Source organism: Panthera pardus, unplaced genomic scaffold (assembly GCF_024362965.1).
Source record: "Panthera pardus isolate Hobbes unplaced genomic scaffold, ASM2436296v1 HiC_scaffold_17, whole genome shotgun sequence".
NCBI classification, from domain to species: Eukaryota; Metazoa; Chordata; class Mammalia; order Carnivora; family Felidae; genus Panthera; species Panthera pardus.
Window position 1 is genome coordinate 123,717,509 of NW_026526732.1, and position 14,072 is coordinate 123,731,580.

General features: G+C 43.3%; 1 protein-coding gene across 1 annotated transcript in view; it reads left to right on the plus strand.

Moving 5' to 3' along the window:
* The first annotated feature begins 6,911 nt into the window (after positions 1-6,911).
* ELOVL2 (ELOVL fatty acid elongase 2) overlaps positions 6,912-14,072 on the plus strand; it is a 64,247-nt gene continuing 57,086 nt past the window's right edge. The window contains exon 1 of the mRNA XM_019420123.2: positions 6,912-7,173. Within this exon, the coding sequence (XP_019275668.1) occupies positions 7,171-7,173 (3 nt within the window). The 5' untranslated portion in view covers positions 6,912-7,170. The remainder of the gene's footprint in view (positions 7,174-14,072) is intronic.

Genomic DNA, 14,072 nt, shown 5'->3' on the forward strand with positions numbered 1-14,072 from the left:
ACAGGCTTCAGATTGCATCCTGGCTTCCCCACTTCCCGACTGCCTATGTGACCTCGGTACACTAATTCCGTTCTTTAGACCCCAGTTTCCTCATCTACTGTTGTCAGTCATTTGGCATGGTTTATATTAGATACCCGATAGTTACCTGCAAATACCACACTTGAGCTAAAAGAATGATGAGGTCATAAGCTGAGGCTGCCTGCAATAGCTTCCGGATGAATCTTAGGATCCCTTTGGTCTGTTTCCCAGATGTTGAAGAAGTTGCTTGGGTTGTAGTGATGCACGTGGTTGACATCTGGGTCAGGTAAGAGGCTCTTCAAGCATCTGCACCTCATTTAGATTCTTCATTTCTATCCCGTCTAGAAGACCCATTCACCAATACACTGGTCAAATAAAATGTTCACTATTTGGGAATTACTATCTTGTATCCTCACTGAATACGAACTAGAACAGATATAACAACGTGCTAGCTAATTTCTAATAAAACTCTACTCCTCTAGCTATTTTTTATTCCCCTGTCATCTCAAACCATTCAACTTCTGCTTTCATTTAGGCGGAATCAATATTTTTGGGTAGAGTTTTTTGTTGGCGTATATGGTTTTAGTATTGAAAATCTTTTTTTTCAGGAAGAGAAGAGAAAGAATGTGCAGGGCAAATCAGTCTAAGATAAAGCAAAGTCCGGGGAGGGGTCTAATGCATTTTATCTGTTCGTGCAAATTTTACCATTATGACATTCACATTGTTAACATCTCAATCATTTACAATAATGTAAAAATGATTTCTTATAGATCAGCTATCTTTTAAGCTTATTTATTTATTTTGAGAGAGAGAGAGAGCACAAAAACAGGGGAGAGAGGCAGAGAGAGAAAGAGAGGGAATCTCAAGCAAGTTCCACACTCAGCACAGAGCCAACTTGGGGCCTGATGCCATAGTCGGGACCGTGAGCCAAAATCAAGAGTTGGGACACTCAACCGACTGAGCCACCCAGGTTGAGCCCCTGAATGGTTGGGTTTTAATCAGCAATTTCTCTTTCCTCAATTGATTTCTAGGCTTCATATTAAGTATGGGGTAGGTTTGCAACAAAAAGAGGCTGGGGGACTACTGTCTGGGGTTAATCATGGAAGATACACCCGAGGTAGAAACAGCCACTCTATGATGTGTGTTGGAAAGGCTATTGCCTTGGGACAACTCCCCTTCCTTGTGAAATAGGCAGTCTCACCTTATGCCTGTGCTACTTGACATTCATAAAAGAGCTTTTTAAAAGAATATTCAAAGGAAATAAATGCAGTTGAACAGAACCAGTATATTTTAAAGACAATGGTAAAGACAAAATGTGAACGAATGCCTCAAGTAAATAAGATCAATTGAAGGAGCATAACAAAAAGACAAAAGATAAAAGTTAAGTGGCTGTACGAGTGCAAAGTAATGGCTCCACCATGGTTTCCTGAACTGGGATGTCTGCAGCTGACCACAAGACATCATCTGAGAATGTCCTTCCAGGACCAGGTTCCCTAGGGCTGAGATCCTCAACGGTAGGGCCACAGGGCAGAGGTTAATGGCCATGGTGTCAACAAATATACGGATCTCCACCTACAAGAGTGGGTGAAGGTGGTGATGGGCTTGACAACTCTAACACCTGAGTCACACCTCTGGACGTTCCGGCCACCTTCCTGATCCTCGAACAAGCCCAGTTTTTCTCTCAGGGTATTTTCATTTGCTGTTTTCTCCACCTAGAGGGACTTCCTCTAGATTTACTTGTGGCTCCATAGCTGGCTTGTTCTGCCATTGAGATACTATCTGCTTAGAGAGGACTTTCCTAGCCATCTTATCTCAAGCATCCCTCCCACCAAGTCAACTCTCTACCATAGTATCATTTCTTTATGACATTTTTCTCTCTAAAATTATTTTGTTTATTGTGTTATTCCTATAAAATACAGGCTTCATAAGAGAAAAGGATCTACCTATATTGTTCAAGGTCTTATTTATTGTATCTTGCTCCTACAGGGATCGCCACATGTTTTTGTAAAGAGCCATGTAGACGTGTGAGGATTTTCAGCTTTCAGGGTCGCCTGGGTGTCTCAGTTGGGTTTGAGCATCCGTCTCTGGCTCAGGTCATATCTCACCATTTGTGAGTTTGAGCCCACATCCGGATCTGTGCTGACAGCTCAGAGCCTGGAGCCTTCTTCGGATTCTGTGTCTCCCTCGCTCTCTGCCCCTCCCCCGCTCGTGTTCTGTCTCTCTCTGTCTCAAGAATAAACATTAAAAAAACAAAAACCAAAACACCCTTCCCAACTTCCTCCTTCTTCTCCATAAAAGTAACATTCCTCTCCTGTGATGGACTTACCTGTGATTTGGCTGTAGCTTGCGTGTCTGAAATTGCAATTGTCTGCTCTTCCCGAATAAATCCTTTTTTTGCTGGTAAAATAACTGTTTTGTTTTTAAGGTTAACGCAGGCCATGCAGTTTCTGTCACGATCACTCAACTCTGCCATTGTAGTGCAAAAGTCACCATAGACAATATGTAAATGTATGGGGAAGGCTGTGTTCTAATAAAACTTTATTTACAAACAGAGGCAGTTGGTCAAATTTGGCCCGTGGCTATAGTGTGCCGATCCCCGCTCTAGGACATTGTACTGAAGCACGGTACTCAGTAAATATGTCTAACTAAATCAACATAAAACTCTTCTTACCTGGATTGATCCAGGGTAACAAATACAAAAACCGTGGAGAAAGGCGTTATATTAAGTTAAAGGCACATTATAAGTGAGTATTTTTCCTAGGATAAAATACAGTGGTGCTAAGTGTCAAAGGAAGAATGCTTCAGATGAAACCACACAAAAATATTAGACTCATGGAAAACAAAGTTTTTCCCACTTCATAATTTTGATGAGAACTAGAAGGCTAGAGCTGGAGAGGCAGTAGTTACAATGAGGACATTGAACCAGGGGGCAGATCAGGCTTTAGGACTATGACCTATTACTTGTTGGTCTTCTCTAACTTCTCTGAGATAGACTTTCTTCACCTGCAAAATACATGTATATATATACACACATATACATATATGTATGTATACACACATACGTATATATACACATATATATGCATATATGTATACATACACACACACACACACACACACACATATATATATGGAGTCTGATCTCTATTCCTAGGTTTAAGATTCTTAGATTATGCTAATGATCATTTCCTATAGCGCTGTGTTCATGTCAGTGCCTAACGCATAATCAGGCTCCAATTCTGTTATTGTTGTGCCTTAGCTGATGCACACGCTCCATGTAGGCATGCCCTACAGCTAAAGAAACATAAGTATATTCCAGTTTTTGTGTAATCTATATAAGAGAGCAAAAATAAAAGGAAGAAAATCCTATAAAAGAATGTTGATGGCATATTAAAATATTTTTATTGATAGATAAATGAGGGGACTCTCGTGTTTCCTCTGGTTAGAATGTTAAGGTACCCTCCCAGTTTTGTGTTTATAGAGGTAGAACCACTTCCTTTTCTATTTAATGAGATATGGGTGGGGGAAAAAAATACCCTCTTGCATATGACGATGTCTCCTTTGTTTTAGTGACAAGGAAAGCCATAAAACAGTATTTTAAGAAATAGATACGATATAGGGAACTTTTAAAAAATGTTTATTTATTTACTTATTTATTTAGAGCGTGAGTAGGGGAGCAGGGAGAGAGTGAGAGAGAATCCCAAGCAGGCTCCCTGCTCAGTGCAAAACCTGTCGCAGGGCTCAAACCCATGAATGGTGAGATCATGACCTGAGCCAAAATCGAGAGTTGGATGCTTAACCAACTGAGCTACCCAGGTGCCCCAGACATAGGTAACTTTTTAGATCTCCTTCTGGTTCTAGCTACGTTTTTAGACAACAAATGTAAAATAACAGTTACCTGGCTAAATGGTAATGGGAAGCAGCAGATAAAGTGTTAGAGTTCCTTCTGTGTTAACCTGGCATGCTTTGCAAGGTACAGACGACATCCATGGCACAATTCCTGCCAGCAAACAGCAGAGCTTAGACACTGGCTATCACATGTCTTTTTCCCTTAGAGCTGTTAGAAAAACAGACTAAAGCTTTCCCGGAGCACCTGATGGACTTGTGTTCTCAAAATGTGGTCCATGGGTCACCTGCCTGCATCGGTATCATTCGTGATGCTTTTTAAAATTTGTATTCCTGGTCTTCACCGGAGACCCCGCATGGGTCCCAGGTCTCTGATGTTGATTAAAGCCTCAGGTGCAATTTACACACAATAATGTCTGAGAATCACTAGGTTAACAATTTCCATTCCAGACACCTGGGTGGCTCAGATGATTAAGTGTCTGACTCTTGATTTCAGCTCAGGTCACGATCTCACAGTTTGGGAGATCGAGCCCCGCATCAGGGTCTGCACTGTCGGCGAAGAGCCTGCTCGGGATTCTCTCTTTCTCTCTCTCTCTCTCTCTCTCTCTCTCTCTCTGCTTCTCTCTTTCTCTTTCAAAAAAAATAAATAAATAAGCTTAAAAAAAAGAATTCCCATTCTACCACATCAGATTCATGATACAGTGAAATACAGATCTGGTATTTTTACAGTTCAATACCCAAAGAATGTAGAAGCTATTTTTATGGCTTTAAAAATATAAAATAATACATGTAAAAAAAAAGCCTGAGAAATAAAAATACCAAAAACACTATCCCATACTACTGTTATCGGGGGCGGGAGGGAACTCTGAGTATTTGGTGAATATTTCAGTGAATTTCCTTCTAGTCCCTGGATATCATAATATGGATCATCACAAGATTCTGCAAACTAATGTTAGGGGCTGTGTTTGTTTGTTCATTATTGTATCTCCAGCTCATACCACAAAGCCTGGCATAAAAGGTACTCAAATATTTATTGAATGGGCTTACTTCTAGGCTTCCTATTCTGTTCCACTGATATATGTGTCTATTTTCTTTAAGTTATTTTCTTTTGAGAGAGAGAGAGGGAGAGAGAGAGAGAATCCCAAGCAGGCTTTGTACTATCAGTGCAAAGCCTGATGCAGGGACCTGATGCAGGGCTCAATCTCACCAGCTGCAAGATCATGACCTGAGCCTAAATCAAGAGTTGGACACTTAACCAAGTCACCCAGGGGCCCTTGTGTTTATTTTTGTGCAAGTACCATACCGTTTTGGTTACTACACCTCTGTTGTATATCTTGGAATTTGGGATTGTAATACCTCACGCTTTGTTCTTCTTTAAGATTGCTTTGGCTATTTGGGGGCTTTTGTGGTTCCACACAAATTTTAGCATTCTTTCTTTTAGTTCTGTGAAAAATGCTCTTGATAGCTTGGTGAGGATTGCATTCAATCTGCAGATTGCTTTGAATAATACAGACATTTTCACAATATTAATTCTTCCAATCCAGGAGCATGGATATCTTTCCATTGGCTTCTGTTGTTTTCAATTTCTTTCATCAGTATTGTAGTTTTCAGGGTACAAGTCTTTTACCTTTCCAGGGTACAATATTCCTAAGCATTTTATTCTTTTTGGTGCAATTGTAAATGCAATTGTGTTGAATGAATTAAGAGAATGAATGAATCGAACCGGCATCAAATTGTATATTTGGTTTCAGCCCTACAGACATTTTTTTATAAAAACATTCCAGCATTAAAAGGAATATCACTTTCTGATTTTCACAGGTGTCAGATCAATAACAAAATCAATAATTAATACTTTTGCACCAGGCATTTTTCCGGTGCCTTTGCATATTAATTCAATCCCAACAACAATATATAATGTGCCATTTTTATCCTCCGTTTTATAGATCAAGAAACTGAAGCACAGAGATGTTAGGCAACTAAATCAGTATCACTCAGTATGAGGCAGGGCTGACTCCTGAGCCCACCAACGGTGAGATTTTAGAAGCCTTGGTTAATAAATACCTATCTGTTCCTGGTCTAAAGTTACCCACCTCTTATAAGCAAGTATGTACCTGATGTTTAACACTCCAATTACAGGAAACTCTAAATACTAGGTGATTATACGACAAGAGTTAGCTCTGACATCTTTGGTTATTCACTTTGCTGCTTTACAAAATTGCAAATACATCTGCAACACTTCAGGTATGGATGCTAGGCGTATTTGCAGGTACCTCTGTGCACATGCAGATAGAGTGTTCCTGACTGTCAACAAACACATTCACCTTTGCTTGCATTTCAGTTTACCGCATCGGCCACATAAAAAAAAGCAAGCACACATTCTTAACGCTAAACCAGAGGAAAGGCCATGTAGCAATCACAAGTCTACCTTTCTCAGCATCGTTCACTCGGGCAACAAAAACTTTAAAAAATTAGAAGCTCAGGATCTAAGATGCCATACTTTCTATTCACAATTAAGGGTTAAACTAACCATCGGTGGCATTAGCTAAGAAGACCTTGGAATAAGACCCTCTGGAGACAGCATCGTGGGGGACAAGGAGGCTCCGGCTCAGACTGATCCACTCCGGACCTCATGCCAAACAGAACCCGACCGATAGACCTGGATCTAAAACACCCACATCCCGCAAACCTGCACGGGCTCGGGCCATTCTCCTTTAACGCGTGCCTGAAACCGCGGAGTCCAACTAAGAGGACCCGCAGCGCCCTGTCCCTCTACAGCCCCCCTGGTGCCCGCAGCCGCCGCAGCCGCCGCAGCCGCCGGGGGGCGAGGGGGGGCAGCGGCCAGAGGCGGGCGGCGGGTCCGCGCCGAGTCTCTGCGAACGTTGGGCCATCCCACGAGGCGGGCGCCGGCTGGGCCTGCAAATCGCCGCCCGCCCGGCAGGGGGCGCCGCGGCGGCGAGGGCGGAGCCGGGCGCCCGGGAGGGGGCGCGCGAGGCCGCCCGGGTCTCCGTCTCGCTTGCCCCCGCCCCGCCCCCGCCGCCCTCCTCGCGCCGCGGCCCGCGAGGCCCCGGCGAGGGGAGGGGCGGGGAGCGGCGGGCGCCCGAAACGGCCCTGGAGCTCGGAGCGCCGCGCGGGAGCAGCGCGAGCCCGAGGGGGCGGGGAGGAGGGCGGGCGTGCGCGCGCCGGGCGTGGGTGTGGGCGTGGGTAAGTAGAGCGGGCGCGGCGGCAGCGCGGGGCAGAGGGACGCCGGCTACCCTGGACAGCGCATCGCCGCCCGCCGGGGTCGCCGCGCCGCAGCCGCCGCGGATCATGGTGAGTGGGCGCCGCGCGCCGCCGGCGCCCTTCTCCTTTCTCTCCTCGACCAACGCACTGGGCGGGAAGGGGCCGGGCGGGCGGCGGCGCGGGAGCTGCGGGTTCGACCGCTGGAACCCGTCGCGCCGGGCGGGCCTGGGGAGGGGGCGGTGAACGTTTGGGTTGGGGGCGCGCGGGCCGGGTCGAGGCCGCGGTCTCGGGATCTTTGTCCGGGGCCGCGGTCCCGCCCCGGCACCTCGAGGCGCCCGCTCGCGTCCAGCCCCCTGTTGCAAGCACGCGGCCGGCCGGGCGCCGGGGATGCCCGACGAAACCGCCCCCCGCTCCCGCGGCGGCCATTCCCGCTCGTCCCCCGGACCCTGCTTTCCCCCGGCCTTCGACCCCTGGAGTGGGGGACGGCCTTTCCCTCGCGCGGTGCCGACCCTGCCTCGGGAAATTCTGGGGTTTTGTCTCTAACGGTTGAATCCGTCCCTCCTTTCCTCCCTGCACCGTGCCTGCAATCCCGGGGGTGTGTCTGCGTGCTTGCCCCGGCCTCCCTGGGGTTGCATCGCGGAGTCGGGGAGGTTTCCTTTTGTAAACGGGGATGGGGTGGGGTGGGGTGGCTGGGGGTCCTGGTGTGTCCTTTCCGACAACTACTCTCGTTCCCGGTTTCCCAGGCCAGTACTTGACTCTGAATTCTTAACGCTTTCTGCTGGCCATTAAGCTCTGTTCCTGGACAGAGAGGGGTGCGTGTGTCCGTGTGTGTCCCCGTGCCTCCGTATCCCGTGAACTGCCTGAGAGTTTTGGCAGAAGAACCTGTTTCTGGGACTACAAAAAGAGAAAGTGATGTGGTTTCCATATGGTTTCTTCTCCACTACCGGGCATGTTAAAATATGCTAATCTCCTTTCTTTTCCCCACTCCTGCTGACACTGATCAGTCCTAGATTTTGCTCTTTCTATCCTCTCAGGCGCATACCATCTACTTCATTATACGTGAAGCCTTCTCTGGCCACTCTCTAAAATTTCGGTCTTTCCTACCCCAGCCATCACAGTTCATATTACCCTTTTTGCTTCATTTTTTTTTTTTTTTCTTTTCGTCATGTATTATTTAACACACTCTTTTGTTTACCTTGTTTACTGAACGTGTTCCCCACTAGAATGTGTCAGCGCAGAGATTTTTGTCCTTTTGTTCACTGCTGTATTTCTAGTACCTAAACGGTGCCTGGCACATAGTGTGTGTTCGGTACATCGAAGAGGAAATTAACCCAATAAAACAGTATGCTAATGGTGATGTACAAAAGGGAAGCGGCAAGGCAGTTACAAGGATTATCCAGTTGACGCTTGTAATGATGAGAATCTCAAGGGAAGTTTGAGAGGAGGGGTACTCTTGGAAAGGAGGGACTCAGCGTGGTGACCCTCAATGATGAAAATATAGCTGGCCGTCTCAATACCTGGGTCTATCACTTCATGCTCTTAACACCTTTGCACTGGGAAGGACAAAGCATTTTTAGTGCTAGCAGGCTCTCTCCTTGGGGGCCTGAGCCTTTGTTACAAATTATTATGAATTGTAATGAGTAAGGACCCAAGTCCAAGGATATCACCTTAATTGGATGGAAGAGTCATGGGAATTAATCTAAAAGAACCGAAATAAAGGGCTAGCTGTTACAAACACTACCCTATACTACTGTGATACTACCTTTATAGGAAAGTGTTTTTCAGAAACTTTGGGTTTTCAGAGGAGATCTTTTTATATATATGTCCACATACAAGTCCTCACACTTCAAAAAAAAAAAAAAAAATGATGCTGTGAGTGGGAAGTTTTCGGGGGGGGGGTTAAATTCAAAAATAAACTAGTAGGTCCGTTCAGAAGGATACTGTTTTGGATCTAAGTCCAACATGAACAGCCTATCACGAGGTCTGCTAATTAATCTTATTCCAAAGCAAATATTTTTCCTTCAAATTCCTTTTGTTTTCCCATTTCTATAATGTAAATGGATAGCAATCCTTTGTTTTAAGCCTGGATACATGTGTTTTTACAATCTGAGCCAAACTGCGTAGTAAAATTTACATGGGCAAGTTCCTGAAAATGATGTGATTATTATAGCCATCACTGTTCAAGTTTAGCGGTTCTATAATTGCTGTCTTGGCCAGATAGGTAGTAAAAAGTAAAGATGTAAAGGAAAGAATAAGTCTGTCTTTGAAATTAAATCCAACCACCAAACATACATGAAAGACCCCTCATTCTTTTGATCCCAATTTATATTTCTAGGAGATTTTATGCAATGATTCCAGTCAAAAAATCAAGCCGTTTTTTTTTTTCTTTCTATTCCTCAAAGGATAGCATTTTCAAGGCATAGAAATTATCCTGTTGGGTAAGCTAAATTTTTGTTCCTTCAACAAACGGTTGAAATTTAATCCAGCTCCCTTAAAAAAACATTTTTTTTTTTAATTGTATAACTCATCCCTTCAAAACATTATAATCACCGTTGGGGAGGGTCAGATACTCCACAGGGTGTTTAAAATATAAGTGGCTCCATATCCTATATTTAGTTATATTCAGAAAACAGGGCCCTTCTGTTGAGGGTCGTGCCCAGGATCATCTCCCTTGGACAATGTACCATCTAACTTGAAAGTTTTGGATTTTTAGGAGTAGATGTTGATAAGAGGCAAGAGTTTGCACCAGTAATCTCTTATTGCAACTAAACAGGGTGAAAATATGCCAACGTGAGTAGCTCGGCAAAATTCTGAAGTTAAAAATTTTTACACATTTGTATTTTTCCTTTATCCAATTGGGACATCACTGGTATGTCGCTGACTCCTGACAATGGACCATTCTAATAAATTGTTAGTTTCAACATGACCATTTAAAATCTAACAATTTAAGAGTTGCAAAGTATAAATTGTTCTGGAATTCGTGTGGCAATTTAGACCTTGAGATCTGGGGTCAGTCAAGGATTTGAACTCCCAACACCAAGATTTCACTGTGTGACCTTAGGCAGATTAGCTTCTTCAGAACTTAGTGTTTTTTTCTTTTGTTTTGTTTTGTTTTTTTGTAAAAAAAAAAAAAAAAAAAAGAAGAATGGTATCATTTCATAAGGTTGTTGGGAGGAACAAATGAGATAACACATTAAATGTGGCTAGTGTAGTTCTTCGAGTGTTCAGGAAATATTATCTTTTATAATGACATGCGTTCTTTCTCCCCTATCTGACTGTTTCTGGTTGAAAGACCTCAGAATGATGTCTGTGATTCACCTCAGCGTTCTTGTCCCTTTACGTGATTCTGAAACGTATCTAGTATTGCTCTATATCAGCACTGTCCAGTAGAAATATGCAAGCTGCATATGCAATTTTAAATTTTCTCGTAGTCACACTAAAAAAGTAAAACTGTGAAATTAATTTTAGTAATATATTTTATTTATGGGGTGCCTGGATGTCTCAGTTGGTTAAGCGTCTTACTTCAGCTCAAGTCATAATCTCACGGTTCATGAGTTTGAGCCCTGCATCAGAGACTCTGCTGTCAGCACAGAGCCTGCTTTGGACCCTCTGTCTGTCTGTCTCTCTCTCTCTCTGCCCCTTCCCCACTGGTTCTCTCTCTCTCAGAATAAATGAGTAAACTTAAAAAATATATATTTTGTTAACCTAATTCATGCAAATATTATTTCAACATGTAATCATGTAAAAAAAATTTGGATACTTTACATTCTTTTTTTTTTTTCCCCACATGGAATCTTCAAAATCTGGTTGTGTGTTTTATGCCGACAGCACGTTCAGTTCAGGCTAGCCACAATTTCAAGTGCTGGTTTGCCACATGTGGTTAGAAGCTACTGTGCAGACAAAACAGCCCCAAATGATACTCATCTTCCAAATTTCCCTCTTAACCTGCCGGACCCTCCCCGCTCCTGAGAATCGCACTGCCACCTTAAACCTCGTGTTACTAAAAGTCAGCTACTCGCCTTTCACCCTGTCCTCTCTGTTCCCTTCGGCTGTTAGTAATTCCACCAGCTCTCAAGTCTACTGTGTCTGAAATCTGATTCTCACTCTCCTTCTTGTATGGTTTCGTGTAGAATCTCACATTTTTACTTGAAAATATCTTTATGTCTCCTCTCTTCTCCAACCCCCTATCCACTAGTCTTGCCTTTTTTTTTTTTTTTTTTTAACAGGTTTCCTCCTTTGTGGTCCCTTAGTTTTTAACCTTTTTCCTTGAGGTCCATTATTTCAAGGCCAGAGGCTTCATTTTCAGTTAGTAGCTTAAAGGTAGGGGGGGCTCTAGGGACTCCCGGGTGGCTCAGTCAGTTAAGCGTCCGACTTTGGCTCAGGTCATGATCTCGCGGTCCGTGGGTTCGAGCCCCGTGTCGGGCTCTGTGCTGACAGCTGGGAGCCTGCTTCGGATTCTATGTCTCCGTCTCTCTCTGCCCCTCCCCCACTCATGCTCTCTCTCCCCATCTCTCAAAATGAATAAACATTAAAATAAAATAAAAGGTGGGGGGCTCTAGCCCTAATATATTTCCAAGGCTTCCCTCTTGCCTTCCTGTGCTGTGCTCCCATTCCTTGTGCCTCCTTCCTGCCTCTGGAGAGAGGTAAGTTCTCTACTGCCCAGGACCGCCCAGGCGCTGGGCTTCACATTCTTCCATTCTCTTATTCCTGGGTTTCACACCATTATCAAATATCCAAAGATACATAATTCCTTTACCTGAAAATCTGTTATTGAAATGACCCACCTACGGAAAGATGCACAGATAAAGGAAGGAGAAAAATCAACCATGGGAAGGGACAGTGAAATTATTCTTTGAGCTTTAGTTACCTTTCAAGAAATATCAGTGGACCCAATGAATGATAATAATAACAACAACCGCAGCAGTGGTGACACCTTACATTTATTCGGGGCTTTGCAGGAAACAGAACACTTTCCTCTAGCCTGGTGAACAAAGGTACGAGACAGAAGAAGAGCACTGGACCGAGAGTCAAGAAACCTGGTTTCTTTCTAGTCCTGGCTTTGTTATTGACTAGCTCTGTTCCCTTAATCGCACCACTCTGAGACACTGTTTACTCACCTGCAAAATGGGGTATTCTTTTTTTCACGAGATCGTTTTGGCAGAATCAGTGGAGCCTCTACACTGGCTCTTCCCGCTGGCTGGCTGGCTGCATCTTTCTGCCAGAGAGCTGTGTGGCTGTCTTCTGAATACCTTCTTCTTCTTTTTTTTTTTTTTATATAATTTTTTTTTCTTAACTGTTGAGAGAAAACAGATCTTAGGATCAAAATAGTCTTGGGAAACAGAGAAGTTTTCTCTCTCTCGCTCTGTTTTTTTTTTTTTTTTTGAAGTATGGCTGATACACAAGGCTATATTAATTTCAGGTGTACAACGTAGTGATTCGACAAACCTGTACGTTATGCTGTGCTCACCATAAGCATAGCTACCGTCTGTCATCATGCAACAGTAGCACACTCTCATTGACCATATATATTCAGCATGCTGTACCTTTCATCCCTGTGACTTATTTATCCCATAATTGGAGGCCTATGTCTCCCACTCGCTTTTACCCATTTTGCCCATCCCCTACGCCCCATCCCTCTGGCTATCGCCAGTTCTCTGCATTTATGGGTCAGTTTCTGCTTTTCTTTGTTCATTTGCTTTGTGTTTTTTTTTTTCCACATACACATGAAATCATGTGGTATTTGTATTTCTCTGTCACACTTATTTCACTTAGCGTAACATTCTAGGTCCTACAATGTTGTCACAAATGACAAAATCTCATTTTTTTTTTTTTATGACTGAGTAATATTCTGTTGTGTATTTATACACATTATCTTCTTTATCTGCATATCTACTGCTGGACACTTGAGTTGCTCCCATATTTTGACTATTATAAATAATGTAGTTTAAAAAAAAAAGGCGCATATATCTTTTTGAATTAGTGTTTTCGTTTCCTTTGGGTATGTACCCAGTAGTGAAGTTAGTGGATCATATGGTAGTTCTATTTTTTATTGTTTGAGGAACCTCCATACTGTTTTCCACAGTGGCCACACCAGCTGGCATTCCCAACAGCAGTGCAAGAGGGTTCCTTTTCCTCCACTTGCTTTCCAACACTTGTTATTTCTTGTCTCTTTGATCCTAGCCATTCTGGCAGGCGTAAGATGATAGCTCATTGTAGTCTTGATTTGATTAGTGATGTTGAGCATATTGTCATGTGTCCTGGCCAGCTGTCTGTCTTCTTTGGAAAAATTTCTTTTCAGGTAGGTCCTCTGCCCATTTTCTAATTGGATTATTTGGGGGGGGGGGTTCTTGGTGTTGAATTTTATGTTATTTATGTATCATTTGCAAATGTCTTCTATTCAGCAGGTTGCCTTTTTGTTGTGTTGATAGTTTCCTTCACTGTGCAGAAGCTTTTTATTTATATAGTGTTTTTTTTGCCTTTGTTTCCCTTGCCTGAGGAGACAGATCTAGAACAATATTATTAAGGCCGATGTCAAAGAAATTACTGCCTATATTTTCTTTTAGGAATTTTATGGTTTGGGGTCTCCCATTCAGGTCTTTAATCCATTTTGAGTTTCTTTTTGTGTATGGTGTGAGAAAGTGGTCCGGCCTCATTCTTTTGCATGGAGCTGTTCAGTTTTCCTAGCACCATTAATTGAAAAGATGGTCTTTCCCCACTGTATATTCTTGCCTCTTTTGTCATAGGCTAATTAACCAACATAAGCATGAATTCATTTCTGGGGTTTCTGCTCTGTTCCATTGGTCTGTGTCTGTTTTTGTTCCAGTACCATACTCTTTTGATTCCTGTAGCTTTGTAGTATATTTTGAAATTGGATTGTGATACCTCCAGCTTTGTTCTTTCTCAAGATTCCTTTGGCTATTGAAGGTTTTCTGTGGTTCCATAGCAACTTTAGGATTATTTGTTCTGAGATGTGTGAAAATGCTGTTGTA